The 18,161-nt window shown below is 52.0% G+C and overlaps 1 protein-coding gene across 8 annotated transcripts; it reads right to left on the bottom strand.

The window, feature by feature from the left end:
- Window positions 1-207: 207 nt before the first annotated feature.
- Window positions 208-17,833, bottom strand: DDX59 (DEAD-box helicase 59). Of its 8 annotated transcripts, none has more exons than XR_011490184.1 (9): window positions 17,696-17,833; window positions 15,786-16,603; window positions 14,479-14,646; window positions 11,349-11,438; window positions 7,125-7,376; window positions 6,056-6,208; window positions 5,370-5,498; window positions 4,817-4,886; window positions 606-692 (listed from the first exon to the last, which is right to left on the bottom strand). XR_011490184.1 is itself a non-coding variant. In XM_070473815.1 (9 exons), exons 2-8 carry the CDS (start codon window positions 16,590-16,592, stop codon window positions 4,856-4,858), a joined length of 1,617 nt encoding a protein of 538 aa, XP_070329916.1. In that variant the 5' UTR covers window positions 16,593-16,603; window positions 17,696-17,833; the 3' UTR covers window positions 606-692; window positions 4,817-4,855. The 8 variants fall into 8 exon arrangements, 7 of the variants coding, with proteins under 7 accessions (XP_020762631.2, XP_020762630.2, XP_020762629.2 ...); XM_070473815.1 differs by having other exon boundaries at window positions 5,383-5,498; XM_020906972.2 differs by lacking the exon at window positions 4,817-4,886 and having other exon boundaries at window positions 208-692; window positions 17,696-17,831.
- Window positions 17,834-18,161: the final 328 nt, after the last annotated feature.

Here is an 18,161-nt window from a genome sequence, read left to right as displayed (position 1 = left end):
GTGCTGACCATTTTTCCATTTTTTTCATTTACTTTTTCCTAATATTCATCAATTCAACAATAACCCAGGTGCCAACATGCATGCACACAATGGATATGAAACAGAAGAATCACCATCTGAGTCAGGCCATGCAGCTTTCTGCTTCTGACGATAGCTAGGAGCAATAATGATTGAAAATAAAAAGGACTTTTCTCCAAGGAAAAGAAATTTTTATTTAGTAATTCACTTTCTGCTGTTGTTTTTAATTTATGAAAATTAAAAAGGTAAATAAATACAATATGGCTGTATAAACTTAATTATTAAAACTTTTTACATCATGTTAATTTTTTGTTTCATGTACATGTCACCTTTATCAACCCACACAGTAATAATGTACAGAAGTTTCACTGACAATACACAATAAAAATGGTTTAAGATGGTATAACAGATCACTTCTGAGCATTACTTCTATCGTGCTTTCTAATAATGTCCATGAGATTGGCCCCCGTAACCAGGTCGTTCTGCATCTGTCTGTCTTTCTGCTGCTCCTTTCTCTTCTGGTCGTGAAGGTAAGGGGAATTTAACAGCTGCGGGGGGAGCAAGGACCCTGTGGGTTTCACACGTTTTGCAATGTCCCAGAAGAGTCTTTTCGAGTTGTTATTGATGAAAGTGATCGCTGTTCCATGCTGACCTAATCGCCCCACTCTTCCAATCTGAAATGAAATGCAAAGGACGTTTTCAAAATGCTCACGAGAAATCCTCACATCTCTTGAAAGAAAATGAAGACTAGTATTTAAGGAGGCTTCACTAAGATGAACATTTGTCCAGATGGCATTTGCTGAGTTGGTCCTCTCAATATACCTGTGACATCAGTTTAGGGCGCTGCCATTAGCACAGCCCAAATAGAAAATAAGAAAATAGAAACAGTAAGAGTACTCCTGTGAAACTTGTGTTTCAGTCATGTGTGTGTGCGTACGTGTGTTTGTACATATATGCAGGAGGTAAGGACACAAAGACGTTTCTTATTTCGAGTGAGTTATGGTAAAAACTTTTCAAAAGCTACAACAATTAAGGTGAAAGGACTACCTTCTTCATAGTACTTAGATGCCTTGAAGTCTGAGATTGAAGCAAATCCATTTTTCATTTTGACAGAATTAAATACACACAAATTTGTGGAGACCTATGATAAGGAACAAAACTGACATGTCTCCAAATATACTGAGAAACTCTTCAAAAGGGAGAGAAATATACAATCTTGGTCAATTTCTGCTCTTTAATTGAAAATGCAAAACATAAAAGTATATTCAGATTATTTAAATGAATCGATTGTTCCTCCCATTAGGAATTTCTCGTACAGATATATTTGCAGGAAAGGCCTCAGCAGCTGTGTGCCTGGGTGTTTAACAACAACACACTTGAAACATCTGGTCATCCAGCAGTGAGGTATTTGTTAAATAAATGACAGGACATCCGTGTAATACATTCCCATGCAACCACAAAAATAGAATGAGCCAGATTCAACAAGAAAACCCTTTAAAGACCTTAGAAAACAGTGCCTGGCCTTAGGCTAAACACTAAATACATATTAACACTTAGTAAAGGCACCTAGGATGAGTGCTGATAAGGCATGATGTCTAAGATTTATTTAATGAAAAAGGCAGGCACCGACAGATGACTGGATAAAGAAGATGTGGTACATGCACATGTTGTTTAGTCACTCAGGTCATGTCTGATTCTCTGCATCCCCGTGGACGCTAGCCCGCCAGGCACCTCTGTCCATGGGACTCTCCAGGCAGGAATACTGGAGTGGGTTGCCAGGCCCTCCTCCAGGGGACCTTCCTGACCCAGGGATCAAGCCCACATGTCTTGCCTGGGCAGGTGGATTCTCTACCACTGAGCCACCGGGGAAGCCCCATGGAACACTCAGCCACAAAAAAAGGCAACAACGCCGTTTGTAACAACAGGGATCCAACTAGAAATGACCACATTAAGCAAGACAGTCAGGAAGACAAATGCCTATGACATCACTCGTGTGGAACCTAAAAAAGATATAAATGAACTTAGTTCCGAAACAGAAAGAGACTAGCAGAAAACAAGCCTGCCGTTACTAAAGGGGAAAGGGAGTGGGATGAGGGATAAATTAGCAGACTGGGATGAACAGATACACATTAACGTACATAAAACAGGAAAATAACAAGTACAGCACAGAGACGGCTCTTCAATATTCTGTAATAACCTGCAAGGGAGAAGAGTCTGAAAACGAACACACACACACAGAGCATCACAGCGGTGCCCATGACAGCTGCCAGAGTGGGGCTGACCTGGAGAGGGGAGAGGGGAGCACGCAGGTACAACCAGCACACTTCATTTAAGAAGCTTCTTGAGTATTTTAGTATTCCAGACAGACTTCCATCCAAAATTATCAAACTGAAAGTCTGGAAGAAAATAAGCTCCAGTCACTTGAACAGTCAGCCCTGTGGAATAACTAAGCGCCTGAGGCACAGGGAAATGAGGTGGTGTGGAGACAAAAGACAGGGAAGGAGGGAGGGAGGGCAGACCGGCCAGACAATCACGCCTTTGGGAAAATAAAGCGACAGCGCGGTGAAGGCGCTATGAGCGTTTCAGTGGGTGAGCCCCGTAACGGGACATTCAGAGGTGATTCTAAGAACAGCAGCAAAAGACTTCACCCCAAGAGGCGGTAAGTGATGCCGGGAAGGAAGGAGGCAGCGGTCAGCGAGATAACGGCGCTGAGAGAGGCTCTGTTCCTGCCGGAAAGAGGAGAGGCTCTTATCTCTGCAGCAAAGGGAGGGAACAGAACCTCGAGAGGGGAATGTCTAGAGCAAATAAGGACATGGAGAGATGATGGAAGACACGATTCCTGAGACACAAATGCCTCAACAGATTGATTTTGTTTTGGCCAGATGTAGCAGCTTAAAACAACCTTTTAAACAAAGCCCTCTTTTTCTCGTTATAAAGGCCATTTAATACACTCATTGAAGAAAACAAAAAATACAAAGAAAATAAAACTAAACCAAAAGCTAACACTTATATTTTTCTAACAAACATGTCAGGCTGCTATCTCCAGGTAGTTTTTAAGTTCTTATGTATTTACGTCACCGCCGCACAGGCTTTCCTCCAGAGGTGGGGCGCAGGGGCTGCCCCAGTTGCGATGGTTTCTCCTGCCGTGGGCCACGGGCTCCAGGGCGCCAGGGCTCGGGTCTGCAGCTCCCGGGCTCCAGGGCACCAGGGCTCGGGTCTGCAGCTCCCGGGCTCCAGGGCGCCAGGGCCCGGGTCTGCAGGTCCCGGGCTCCAGGGCACCAGGGCTCGGGTCTGCAGCTCCCGGGCTCCAGGGCACCAGGGCCCGGATCTGCAGGTCCCGGGCTCCAGGGCACCAGGGCTCGGGGTCTGCAGCTCCCGGGCTCCAGGGCACCAGGGCCCGGGTCTGCAGCTCCCGGGCTCCGGGGCACCAGGGCCCGGGTCTGCAGGTCCCGGGCTCCGGGGCACCAGGGCCCGGGTCTGCAGGTCCCGGGCTCCGGGGCACCAGGGCCCGGGTCTGCAGGTCCCGGGCTCCGGGGCACCAGGGCCCGGGTCTGCAGCTCCCGGGCTCCGGGGCACCAGGGCCCGGGTCTGCAGGTCCCGGGCTCCGGGGCACCAGGGCCCGGGTCTGCAGGTCCCGGGCTCCGGGGCACCAGGGCCCGGGTCTGCAGGTCCCGGGCTCCGGGGCACCAGGGCCCGGGTCTGCAGGTCCCGGGCTCCGGGGCACCAGGGCCCGGGTCTGCAGGTCCCGGGCTCCGGGGCACCAGGGCCCGGGTCTGCAGCTCCCGGGCTCCGGGGCACCAGGGCCCGGGTCTGCAGCTCCCGGGCTCCGGGGCACCAGGGCCCGGGTCTGCAGCTCCCGGGCTCCGGGGCACCAGGGCTCGGGTCTGCAGCTCCCGGGCTCCGGGGCACCAGGGCTCGGGTCTGCAGCTCCCGGGCTCCAGGGCACCAGGGCCCGGATCTGCAGGTCCCGGGCTCCGGGGCGCCAGGGCCCGGGTCTGCAGGTCCCGGGCTCCGGGGCACCAGGGCCCGGATCTGCAGGTCCCGGGCTCCAGGGCACCAGGGCTCGGGTCTGCAGCTCCCGGGCTCCAGGGCGCCAGGGCCCGGGTCTGCAGGTCCCGGGCTCCAGGGCACCAGGGCCCGGGTCTGCAGGTCCCGGGCTCCAGGGCGCCAGGGCTCGGGTCTGCAGCTCCCGGGCTCCGGAGCACCAGGGCGCCAGGGCCCGGGTCTGCAGCTCCCGGGCTCCAGGGCACCAGGGCTCGGGTCTGCAGGTCCCGGGCTCCGGAGCACCAGGGCTCGGATCTGCAGGTCCCGGGCTCCAGGGCGCCAGGGCTCGGGTCTGCAGGTCCCGGGCTCCAGGGCACCAGGGCCCGGGTCTGCAGGTCCCGGGCTCCAGGGCGCCAGGGCTCGGGTCTGCAGCTCCCGGGCTCCAGGGCGCCAGGGCTCGGGTCTGCAGCTCCCGGGCTCCGGAGCACCAGGGCTCGGATCTGCAGCTCCCGGGCTCCAGGGCACCAGGGCCCGGATCTGCAGCTCCCGGGCTCCAGGGCGCCAGGGCCCGGGTCTGCAGCTCCCGGGCTCCGGAGCACAGGCTCCACAGCTGTGGCGCGTGCGCTGCGCTGCTCAGAGCTATGTGGACCTCCCCGCACCAGGGACCAGACGCGTGTCTCTTGCACTGGCAGGCAGATTCTTAACCACTGAGCCGCCAGCGAGGCCCCCAACTAGTTTTTAATGCATCCAGGCATCCACATACTTCTTCTGAAAAAAACGTATTTAGTTTATATACATTTATCTATTTTTTTACCTTTTGGCCACACCGTAAAGCATGTGGCATCTTAGTTCCTCAAACCAGGCAGGGATCAAACCGGAGGCCCCTGTAGTGGAAGCGTGGAGTCTTAATCACTAGACCACCAGGGAAGTCCTTACATACATATATTTTAAAAGCAAAAATACATGCAGGTTTATGTTCTGCTTTTAAAAAAGAAAAAACAAACTTACGACTATACTGACAACGCCTTGCATGAGAAAATTTACGAGTAGGGTCTTCCCTGGTAGTTTGGTTAGAGAATCTGCTGCCAGTGCGGGAGACACGGGTTCGCTCCCTGCTCTGAGAAGAGTCCACGCGCCACGGGGCACGCGCCCCAACAACTGAGCCTGTCTGTGCTCTGAGCCGGGGCTTCTCAACGAGAAGCCACTGCAACCAGGAGCCTGCACGCTGCGACTCGGGAGCAGTCCCCACCCGCCACAGCTAGCAAGAAGCCCACCCAGCAACGAAGACCCAGCACAGCCGAAAACAAACATCTTTCTAAAAAAAGGAAATTCATGAGCAAAACGGTGCTGGTGAGTACACCCTTTACCTGATGTACGTACTCGTCCATGCTGGAAGGCATGTCGAAATTGACAACCAGCTTGACGCTGACCAAGTCCAGGCCTCTTCCCAGGACCCCTGTGCTCACCACCACGTCGCAGTCTCCTTCGAGCAGCCCCTTTCCAAAACAGCAACAAAATTCATTATGCAGAGTTTATCTTGAGTGGTTTTCTGTCACTCAGATGGCCCCTTCTTTTCTCAACACCGTCTTCAATACTGTGGCTGCACCACCTCTGCAAAAGTAAAGGTCTTGGTACATCTAGGTAACGTAGGGAGCCTCCATTCCTTCCGACCCCCACCCCAAATTTTTTCTATTAATTGATTCAGGTAAACCTTTTCCAAAAGTGAACTACTCTCTGCCCCAGCCCAACGTGACCTGATGTCACAAATGGCAGATTCTGAATGATTAATCTGTTTAGTAGACAATCCCGAGGGAACAGGTTTATTGCTCCCAAAACACAGAAGCCTTGGCAAGAGGGACAATTAACGTCACACCACTGCTCGCCTGAAGTTCTCAGAGTCATTAAAAAAAAAAAAGATCAGCTTTAAAAACAGCTGCAAAAAAATTTTAATAAGTAAATAAAAATAAAAAACAGTTGATAATATGGTATCTCTTGAAAATGAGGCAACACAAAATTTATGGGCAAGAGAACAAAGCAGAAAGCTGGGTGTCACCTTCAGTGTGTTTTTCCTTTCCATCTGTGACTTGTCCGAGTGCATGGAGGTGCTTTTCAGACCCGTGATTTTCTGAACAGCCTCGCTCAAGAGATCTGCTCCTAGCTTGCAGTCCACGAAAACTAACACTGGAGGCTTAAAGAGTTTCTTATCCTAAAACAGTAACAACACATACTGAAAATTACTCCTATAATTTACAATGGGATGCTTTTCTGAAAGCACTAGGATGAGCTAGTTTTCCATAGGTTTATCAACACTGTCAGGGAGGGAAAAAGTACATTCTGTTCAAATGAGTGCCTTCCTTAAAACATGCACAGACAGAAGCCAAACAGCATCTGTCCTTCAGACTTCCCCATCACCGCGTTAATATTACAAAAATAGTTTTACAACTTAAAGTGCAATTTACAATTTCCAATACTGTTCATAAATCAGTACAAACCACATTTAACACTGTGTCTTTAGGTAACTAGGCTAGTACATACCACTCCCTTAACCTGCTGCTGCTGCTAAGTCACGTCAGTCATGTCCGACTCTGTGTGACCCTATAGACGGCAGCCCACCAGGCTCCCCTCTCCCTGGGATTCTCCAGGCAAGAACACTGGAGTGGGGTGCCATTGCCTTCTCCAACTCCCTTAAGCTAGTTACTGTCAAAAAATTCTATTTCTCAAGGACGGAACAGCCAAAAGAGAACTTGTCTTTAGGTTGTTTTTTTTCCAGCCACTCAGTGCGGCACATGGGATCCCGCTTCCCCAGGCAGGGCCCGAACTCAGGTCCCCCACACCCCGCATTGGGAGTGACGAGTCCTGACCCCTGAGCGGCCAGCCCTGCAACACCCTTGATCTTTACATACTGTTCCATAAGACAGAAAAGAAAATTAACTTTGTGTCTACACTGCATGTTTTCACAAAAATGTATCTGAACCCCACAGAACTCTGAAGGAAGCCAAGCAGTTTATGATGAAACCCCCAGAGCAGGTTCCCCCAGAGCCACGTCTGAGCAGCACCGCCTCCAGAACTGCGAAGGGTGCCAACCACGTGTACGACGCAGGGCGGACCACTCTCCCACTCACGTTCAAGATTTCAAACAGTTTTTTCTTTTTGGCTGGCTCTTCCACCCACAGGACGATCTGGCGCACGCTGGGGCAGGGCAGGTTCCTCTCCCCGGCGGTGACCGTCACGGGGTCGCGCAGGAGCTGGCCGGCGAGCTGCTCTATGCTGGCCGGGATCGTGGCTGACGCCAGCACGGTCTGACAGTCACGAGGCAGCTGCTCCAGGACGTCAAGCACTTGCTGCTGAAAGCCCATCTTTAACATGGTGTCAGCCTGGAATAAAACCACTGCAGGTCAGTCTTATGTGGAAACACAGAGCACCCTGGGGGAAAACAGATGCAGTTAAGAACGTAAAACATTAACAACGCTTTACACGGAGAAATACACCACAATGTCAAAAGACACAGGATTAACTGCGGAAAACACACATTTATATCAAACTTCTATTAACTATGTTTACAGTGACATGCAAAGATTTCTAAAATTTATTTCTTCTATTTTTGGCTGTATCAGGTTTTAACCATGACCCCTGGGCTCTCTAGTTGAGACACGCGGGCTCCACTCCCTCAGCAGGTGGGATCTTAAGTTCCCTGACCAGGGATGGAACCTGCGTCCCCCAGACTGGAAGGCAGACTCTCAACCACTCGACCACCAGAGAAGTCCCTACAAAGATTTGTATTATGGTATTACTAATAGTGGCCAAAAAAGGCACAGACCTTAGATATGTATCGGTAGACGATTTGGTAAATAAATGATGGTAAACCATACAGCACAGTGCTATGCTGCCATGAAAAATGACCAGAGAGCTCTTTATTAAACGGTAATGAATCACTGCTAGAAGGAAAGAAGGGAAATACAGAGCCCTGAAACTTAACTGCTAACTCTGGAGAAAAGGTTCATGAGCTGGGGCTGTGAAAGTGAAAGTCACTCAGTGGTGTCTGACTCTTTCCGGCCCCATGGACTATACAGTCCCTGGGATTCTCCAGGCTAGAATACTGGAGTGGGTAGCCTTTCCCTTCTCCAGGGACCTTCCCAACCCAGGGATCGAAGCCAGGTCTCCCACATTGCAGGTGAATTCTTTATCAACTGAGCTATCAGGGAAGCCCAAGCTGGGGTTAGGGGTACAATTTAATTCTTCATTTTATAGCTTTTTTGGCAAAGTTTGACTCTCTTGTTTTAACCACGAACATGTATTTATAATAAAACATGATTTTAAATAAATTAAAGCATTTAATTTGTAGGCTTTCACTCCTGTATAAACCTTTGCATTGCTGACTTTTCAAAAACAATGAATGTATTACTGAAAAAATAGAAAAAAATGTTCAAGTTTTTAATTTTAAAATAACAAGAGATTAAAGCTATCTTGATTTTCAAATATAACCTTGGTGTCTATGGTTTTGGAAAATAAGATATTTAATCATTTTGGTGTCCACTAATGCGCTGTCAGTTAGACTGAAGCTTGATGACTTGTTTTAATATCGCTCACTCTGTAACATTTAAAAAATCTGAAGTAATCACGATGGTCTGGGTTTGATCCTGGCTCTACATGACCTCAAGCAAGTTAATTAACAGTTTTAAGCTGCAGTCTTTCCTCTTACAGGTGAAATTATAGCAGTAACTACCTCCCACGCTGTGATGAGAACTAATGAGTTAAAGTATATGAAGTGTGTGTGTGCGCACTCAGTCATGCCTCTTTTGTGAACTTTTGTGACCCTGTGGACTGAAGCCTGGCAGACTCCTCAGTCTGTGGGATTTTCCAGGCAAGACTATGAAGTGGGTTGCCATTTCCTACGCCAGGGGATCTTTCTGACCCAGGGATCCAACTTGTCTCTTGCGGCGGATTCTTTACTGCTGCGCCACCTGGGAAGCCCGTATAAAGCACCGGCTTGGTCCTTCTCGCGCTTCTATTAACTGTGAGACAGAGAGAAAACGCATCCGCAGGGCATGTGCAAGCATTCCCCCGCTCCTCAGCAGCCCTGCTGAGCCCCACTCATCTCAGCAGATGGCCCTGGTCTCCTGGTTCAAAAAAATAAGACCACGAGAAATGGACTCCTTCCATTTCTCTTCTCGCCTAAGCTTCCTGGAGGGGTTGCCCAGTGCCCCATCACCTTTCCTCGGCCTCCTCGCCTCCCCGCACTGTCCAGTCCAGGGCTCACCTCCCTCCCCTCCCCCTCACCAGCTCCTCTGAGTCATCCGTCACTCCCCAGGTGCCGAATTCTACAGGCAATCATTAGTCTTCATCTGACTCTATAAGATGCAATTATTACCCTTTTTTTTTTTTTAATACTAACAAGAGCACTGCAGAAAATCTGGTAAAGTATAAAAAAATAACTCACCCATCACCCCTGACCTGACACCACACCGCCTCCCTTAACTCCCATCTCCTCCCCTCCCTACAGCCACCGCTCAACACCCCCGCCCCCAATGCCTGGAAACCAGCCTTCCTGCTTAAAGGCTATCCTCCAGGTCGAGAATACAAGCCTGATTATAATACATGCAGGCCTAGATTCCTTTAAAGTTTCCCAATGTCTACAGAATAAAGTCTGAATTCTCAAGGCCAGGAGGAAATGAAAAAGAAATACAATCTCCATGGCTATATTTGGTTATTTCAATGAGAATATGGGTGTTTTTCCTCCTATTTCCAACTTGTCTTTAATGCATTTAATACATGGATTACTCACAGAATACAGTTGCTATTCAAACTGTAGAATGGACCATGAATAGCCTTTTTCAAAGCCACAAAATCGAACAGAATAAAAAATATAGGAATAGGAAAATCACATGTTGCAATGCTAAGTATTGTTTCATCAAAGTTCTGTTTCATTTACACACACAACCACATACACACAATATTCATGACCAGTTCCCACCTACACTGCATTTTTTGGAAACCATTATCAGCCAGAACTTGGGAAAATCTTATTCTTTCCACACCTCAGTTTCCACTCTATTTCCTACATACCCTGAAGGAGTGTTAACGGAGTGAAAAGTGTGGGAAAACGTACTTTTAAAAGCTCTTAGAATTAAAAGCACTACCTAAATTTAAGGTGTTTCGAATACTAGAACTGCTCACAATGAACACAGGCTACTCTAAAGTGGCAGAGCCCCCGGGGGAGACAGAGCTTGGGTCCAGAGTAAGTGGGGGGCACAGATCGAGGAGGAGGTGGACATGGGCGCCCCCGAATTAAGACCAAGCCTGGCCTCGTCTCCTGGGAGCTGTCCCCCGCGTCACCTGAGTGGACGCCCTCGCTCCCAGACAATCTGACTTCACTCCCGGGGGTGCCCGGGCAGCACGCTCGGCCACTCACTCAGCGAGCCTGAGCTCGTCGTCAAGGGTGGCCGACTGTCCCCGTCCGCCCGGCACTCCCTAGGCGCCAGGCGCGCTTCAGGGGAGGACTCTAGGGAGACGGGCACTGGCAGGCCATCTTATAGACGTAAAACCTGAGGCGCGTGACACAGGGCCCCACAGTGCTGAGGAGCTGGGGCCTGGACCGGGGACACGGGCTCCAAACCCACGTCTGCGGTGTGGTGTGGCCGCTAATTACTGGGGCCACGGAGGCAGGCAGGCTGCTGTCACGGGTCAGCACCCAGCACCCCGCATTTCTGATCACTGCTGGGGAACCCCAGGGCTCTGCCCCGTCGCTGCCAGGGGATGAGCATGCAGGCAGGCGACCCTGCCCCTCTGGCTGGCACGTGGTTTTGTGTTCTCACGCTTGTCCACATGGTGGAATAACATCAAACAACAACATGTTTAACTCATGTAGAAAAGTTTAAAAAGCTCCTCCTAGTAAGCATCATTAGCTACTTCCAAAATTCCTGCTAATCATGACTTTCACCAATTCTTTTTTTGTAGATAAATTTCAAGCCAGCATGTTTAAAAAGCTTATCACTGAGAATATAGTATACCTGATCAGTTTATGAGAAAGCCGAATTAAGAAAAGACAGCTGTGATTTAATTTCAGTTTAGCTGCAGTCTAGGCAAGAACTCCAGGAGTTGGTGATGGACAGGGAAGCCTGGCATGCTGCACTCCATGGGGTCGAAGAGTCAGACACGACTGATCAACTGAACCGAACTGATACAAGAACTAGCTTGAGAACCACTACCACCAATTAAAAAAAAAAAAAACAATACCTGCACTGTTTTCCTTTGGGGGAGAAATTGGTTAAATACACAATGCAATTATGTAACTATAATGTGCTTTTCATAACTTCTATAAAATTATGCTTCTAAACACCACCACTTACTTCATCCACTACTACAATTTTTATACTGCCGAGTTCTACAGATCTCTGCTTTATTATATCCAGAAGTCGCCCGGGAGTTGCTATGATAACCTGAATAAAAGAGAAAAAGTAAATTAGAGAGTCAGATGACATCCGTTTATTCATTCACTCCTTCGTTCTACACTTACTGAGTGGCTGAGGCACGCCAGATGCTGTGCAAGTACTCAGAACTCAACCATGAGTCAATCAGACTTCGCCCCTGCTCTCACCAAAGCCGTAACAGAGGGAGAGACAGAACAAACACGTGCTCACACGATCAGGACAGGCTGCAAACGGAGGGAGGTGCCGGCCCCTGCTCAGACACAAGCCGACACCCACAGGAACAGCGGGCGTGAGCACGCGGGGAAGGCCAGGGAGAGGGGAGGGCATCGTGGAGGCGTGGCTGGGGGCAGGGAGGTGACGGCAGAAGGGGGAGCACGGGGCCGAGGCGGGGGCCAGGCTGGGGGGACCTCTGACACGCTGACACCGATCTGGCTCCATGAACAGGGCACCTCCTTGACCTCTCTGGGCCTGCCACTTCACTTTCAAATTACGAGGCTGGGGATGGTGAGTTCTAAGGTCGCTCAAGGCTCTTGGCAGTTTAATACTATAGTATCTGAAGTCGTGGTCCACGTGGGGCTTTCAGGAGTTCCCTGATGGTCGGGTGGCTAAGACTCCGCACTCCCAGTGCAGGGAACCCAAGTTAAATCCGTGGTCAGGGAGCCAGACCCCACGTGGTGAACTAAGAGTCCACAGGCTGCGACTCAGGAGCCCATGTGTCACAACTAACACCCAGCACAGCCAAACAAGTAAATAAAAGCTGAAAATAAGTATTAAAGAAAGTAGGGGCTCTTCAAACTTCGGCAGGAGTGGTGGCTCCGGCCTTTAATAATGGCGTGGGTCTGTTCTCCCATCCATCCTAAGATGCAAACACTAACAGCCACTGTGAGGATTAAAGGAGGAGGGCCAGAGTGACCCTGGTGGAGCTGCCAACCACCTCACACACTCGGCTGTACCCACGTCTCCGGTCCACACCGCCCAGTGCTAACCCCGCTGCGGGTGATAAAAGGCCTGTCACCCCAGAGCACAGGGCTTGGCTTAGCTTGTGTGTCCTTCACGCCCACAAAATTTTAATTATGTTGATGTGACTTCACTCCTCTTCTTCCATTTTCCCCTCCGACGGTTTGGAAGTTATGAACTTTTTTTTTCATCCTTTGAGTGCTCCCCCTAGAATGCCAGTACATCTATAAGGTAACACAAAGTTAATGGACACTTTTAGCTTGTTCTCGAAGCACGGAGGGTGGTGCTTTACCGCGATCCCATCTCACCTGCCCTACGCACTGCTGCTGGACGGTGTCCACCCTGTTCTCTAAACACCATGCTTGCTCCTATCACTGATAGTCAGCCTGTGTCCATTTAGCTTCGCCCACATGCCCACTGCTGCCTCTGCACCAGCTTCCTTCTGCCCCCCACCTTCCTCTCTGGAATCTTCCTTATCTGCAGGACGGCTTCCTCTGCAAGTTCCTGCAGACGGTCCACTGGCAATACCCTCCCAGTTTTGTTTATCTGAGTAGGTCTTTGTCTCATCCTCACTCGTGAAAGAGCTTTGCTGAGCAGACAGACAGTTGTTACTTTTCCCTCCAGGGGTGCATGTCCACGAGGCCTGACACGGGGTGGGCAGGGAGGAGGAGGCCAGATGGAGGGGGTGGCGAGGCTGTGCAGCGAGCAGAGAGGAAGCACTGCTGGGTGGGGGGGGGGGGTGCTGGGGACACCGTGGGGGGGGGGTGGCAGGCAGAGGAGTGACGTCATGGATAAGGGCGGGGGGGGGGGCAGGCAGAGGAGTGACGTCATGGGTAAGGGTGGCAGGTTTCTCACGGTCAGAGTGATAAACATGGAAACTCAGAGCATTAAAGGAGCCTCGTGACGAACGAGAACTGGAACCATCAACAGGAACTCATGGTCTCCAGGTCCCAGAGCAATGACGGGCCCAAGAGCAAGGGGCCCAAGGAGAGCCCAGGTCTGTTTCCGAACACCACTCTCTACACAAAGGAGCCAGGCTCCTCGGAGCGCTCCGGGCAGAGGCAAGGAAAGGATGAGCTCCGTACAGGCCATCTTTTTCAGACAGAAAAGTAAGAAAGGACTCAAACAAGGACAGGGATATGATCAAAGCACACAGAAACCGACTTGAAGGTGCCTCCGTGAGCCACCCAAATAATAATCCTATAAATAAAAAAGGAACCATCAGTCCATGTAAAAAAATAAATACGGGGGGAGTCTGGTGAAGCTCAAAATATTTACCAACTGAAAGTACTCCCCCTAAAACACTTATTCAATATGAAAGGTACAAACTTTACTGCTCCTTGACAGATGAAAGCATCAGTGAAAAGGACAAATTGAAGCCGTGTGCCACGTAAAAGGATGTAATGAGAACACAGCACCTCTCCCGCGATGCTCCCATCAAAGACACAAGACACCAATCTCTGCAGCTGAGGGTTGTTCTTCAAAGGCCTTGTAATCCTTCAAAATGCCAACATCAGAAGAAAAAGAGGAACGACAGGTTCTAAACTGAAGATGCTGAGAGAGGCACGACAGCTACAGGCAATGAATGACTGAACGTGATGAAAAGAAGCTGATGGGACGGCCACCGAAACCTGGTGGGGGGGGGGGGGGTGCCTCAGGCCTGACAGCAACGTTTGCGCCTGATGCATTCCACCGAGGCAGCGGGAATTTCTCGTCTATCTCTGGACTGTGATTATGAAGGATGATGTCCTTGTTCGTAGGAATCACTCTCTGATGTGTACCAGCCATGATCCTGAGATGAAGCCCATCCTTCAGAGATCCATCTTCGAAACTAGGAGAGAGGGGATACGCCCACCCACCTCCAAGAGCAAGTTCAGGGCCCAAAGGAGATAAAAGGATGTGAGACCATTGGACAGCGGTCAACTGTGCTCCTGTCCTTTGTCACACACAGCCCAACTTGAAAATTAAGGCTCATGGAACAAGAGTTCCAAGGCTACCTAAAGCCACACTCCAAAGCTCCTCCTGGGGAGAAAAGCCTTGGTTCCTGCACTGTTTTGGTCCTCGGCAAAGGCGCCCTGTCCAACGGGCCCACCTGAATGCGCTGGCGCAGGCGGTGCCGCTGGGGGGGCGCAGGCAGGCCCCCCACCAGGAGCGCGGTCCTCAGGCAGGGCAGGCCGCTCATCAGCTCCTTGGCCTGCCGCTCGATCTGAATGGCCAGCTCCCGTGTGGGCGTGAGGACCAGCCCCGACGGCGATTTGCTCTGCAGAAATGGAAACACACCCACAATGAGTTGCCGCTGCTGCAGACTCCAGTCTGCAAGGCAATCCCAGGAGCACCTCCCCTCGGAAAGAGATCCCACCACCCCAACTGCCTCCTGCTCCTCCTCCAAAACCCTCAGAAACTACACCCATCTCCCACAGAACACGGGTGCACAAGGAAACATCAAAACGCAGACCAGGGAGAGGCGCCTGCGGTAACCAAGGCGGGAACGTGGACGCTTGGCTCCTTGTCAGCTGGACTGTGTGATCTCGGGCCATCCTCCTCCAAGGAAGAGAGGCCCGCTGGTCTCCATGAAGAGCCGGGTCAGGCCCAGCAGCGCCTATCGGTTTCCCCTTAGTGCCTTGTAGATTCACTTCTTTCTTTGTCCAAAAACCTTATAGTGTACATATATTCTATTGAGTTGGCCAAAAAATTCTCTGTGTTTTTCCATAAGATGTTACAGAAAAACTCAAACTTTTTGGCCAACCCAAAGTTCTGGGTTGAGTTTCATCTATATCTTGACCATCTAGTCCTTCCTTTTTATTTTTTTCTCACATTATCTTCTACTACGGTTTAGTTTTCTGAAATTCCCTTTCTCTCTTCTTCCATCACCTGTTATTTCTCACTCCTTTCCCTCTTGCCATACTTCAAAACTCACAAACTCACCAGTACTTGGTGAATAATCACACAGAATGTCTTTTAATCTCATTATGTGCAGGAATGCTTATAAACGAGCAAGGAAGGCAAGGTGGTATCATTTTCAAGGTGAAACAGAGATCACCCTTAAAGATATATGCTGAAACTCCACAACAGTCTTTTGACTTTGGTATCAGGTTTTTCAAGACACAAACTCAAAGGATGCTAGACTGACACCAAAATCACAGCTCATCTGGTCAGCAGGACTTTCCCCCCAAAGCCAAAGCATGCATGCTCCTTAAATAGAAAATTCGTTAAAAAGAAACCATTTTGGAAGTGATTTCCTTTTTCCAGACCTTCAGTGAAGACATTCGTTCAATATAATACAATTGAGTCCCAGTTACTAACGGCCTAGGTATTCAGTTCCAGCTTTTAAGGAGCTTGAGCCTCACTCTGGGTAAACCCCTCACCTGTTTGAGCTCGTACAGGTGAGCTCTGACTCACCTGAGACAGAGCTCGCACGATGACCGGAAGCAGGAAGGCGGCTGTCTTCCCAGAGCCGGTGTCCGCGCTGGCCAGCACGTCTCTGCCCAGAAGGCCCACCGGAATCATCTGCATCTGGATGGGGGTGGGCACTTCGTAGCCGGAGGCCTTCAGATTGCGGTTTAGGGCCTCGGGGAAGCCGCAGTGTTCAAAGTCAACGATGGGCCTGGGGACACCTCGGCCTCGGACCGTGATCCCCAGCTGCTGCCTGAGGTTCTCAATCTGGTCCTCCCGAAGGTGCGCGACGAAGGCGTGCTCGGTGTAGACATAGGGGGTAGGGCTCGGCGCCACCGGCTCGGAGCCCGCTTTCTGGGGGCGGCTCGGCTGGGACGCCGCTTCCGCGCCCCTCACCTGCAGCAGGTGCTTGGCTTTGCACTCCAGGCTGCACACGTCTTCGTCCGTCTCGTCGCACACGTACTCGCCGTACCGCCCGCACACCACGCATACCGGCTCCCCGGGCTCGGCCTGCCGCTGGGTTTTGGAGAAGGACTTCACCGGTTCTTCGGGGAGATCGCCAGCCTGTGTCCCTGGCTCGGAGTCGGGCAGAGTCCCTTCGGACGCCGGCCCAGTAGGCCCGGGGAGAGGGCGCGGCTGGGCCTCCTGGTGGGCCGCTGCGGCAGCCCCTTTGGTACCCGAGGCATCGGCGAGACCATCCCCACCTGCATCCAGCCCCCGGTCTTCTGCCTCGGATTTGACTTTCTTGGCTACACAACTTCCACTGTCATCGTTAGCGTTCCGCTTGACTTTCAGGGATCTTGGAACGAACATCCTTCAATACTCTGGGGAAAAAAATTATACCCTGGTTTATTTTACCCTCATTAAAGTCACGGATAAAGTACCCTAAAGTCATCACGTCCCTGGGCTATGCCTCCAAAGGACAGAGAAGACAGTGCTGACCTGAGGCTTCCCTCCCACCGTCCAAGTCTCCCTGGTGAAGACAGTCCTGGCTCCACGCTGCACAAGGATTCGCAGCACTGACCTGTCTGTGGGCTGCCTTGCACTCTGACATAACCAGACATCACAGAAATTCTGGGGTAGACCTTTCTGTTACGCGCACACACAGAAAATACAAGAGGGCTATTTCGCAACTGGAGTCTTTACAACAGAAGCGCAAGCAGCATCAGTAACACTCGCCCAGAGGTTACAAGATCCCAGCGTCGCCCCAGGGGCACACGCATGTTCTGTTGTGACCAGTGCTACAAGCTCAGGTCTCACCCGGGACTCAGCAGCGGGGGCCGAGGGACCCGGAGCGCACACCTCCTCGGTGCGTGCAAGCTCCCAACCACCGCTCTTCCCATTTACAACAGAAACTGGGTTTTGCAAAATGACAGCAATTGGGAAACAGGCATTTAACCTAATTTGCGGGCTGTTAAATATGCTGAGAAACAATTTTCCAAAAAAAAAAATTCTTAGGATACATTGCCAGGCTCCATTTTCCCGGAAAAATTCCAACAGAAAAGCAAGCGAGGGTCTAGTCACAACCTCAAGTTTCCGAAAAGGTCGAGGGGGCGGGTGAGGAAGGCGCGACTATACGGGAGCGCGGAGAGCTCGGAACGGCCGTCCTGCAGGCGGAACCGAGGCGGCGCGGGAGCGGCCGCCAATCCGCGGCCCCGCTCCCGGCCCGCGCCCCTTCCCTCCCCCCCGCCCCGACAGCGCCGCTCCCCTCCTCCGACGTCAGCCCCCGGCGGCCACGCACGCAGAGGCGCGTGACGTCACGTCGGCGCCCGCACGCGGGATGGGGGCGGGGACGACGGCGCAGGGGAGGGGACCGCACAAGGCCCAGCCTGCCGCCGCGGCCCGGCTCCCGCAGCCCGCACGAAAGGAGCAGGACGGGAGGCAGGCCGGAGCCGCGGAGCCGGGGCCACGCTCACCCGCGCGGACTGCGGCCGTGTCAGTTCCCGCTCGGGGCAGCTCCCCCTGAGGCACTGGGCCGGGTTTCCGGCCGACGAGCCCGCAGCGTGCGGCCACCCTGCTGCGTGGGGACGGCGCGGAGGGCGGGATCCACGTTTCCGGGTTTTGGGAGGTGCCGCGGCGCGCGAGGGGGCGGGGCCGGCGTGGGGGCGGGGCCCGGCTGGGAGAGGGAGGAAGGGAGGGAGGGGACGGGGCCCGGAGAGAGGGGGCGGAGCCCGGCTGGGAGCGGCTGGACGGGAGGGGGCGGGGCCCGGCTGGGAGCGGCCGAGGGGCGGGGCCGGGCGGCTTCCCGGCGGGCGGTAAGTTCCCGAGCTGCGCTGGAACGGGCAGGTTCCGCGGGGAGGGGCAGGCAAGGGCATCGTGGAAGAATTCGCGTCATCGGGTGGGCAGGGCGGGAGGGAAAGAGTCCGGGAGCCAGGAGTGGGG

This window comes from Odocoileus virginianus, chromosome 11 (genome assembly GCF_023699985.2).
Source record: "Odocoileus virginianus isolate 20LAN1187 ecotype Illinois chromosome 11, Ovbor_1.2, whole genome shotgun sequence".
Taxonomy (NCBI): domain Eukaryota; kingdom Metazoa; phylum Chordata; class Mammalia; order Artiodactyla; family Cervidae; genus Odocoileus; species Odocoileus virginianus.
Note: the sequence above shows the minus strand (reverse complement) of the source record. Positions and strands in the feature narration are given on the sequence as shown.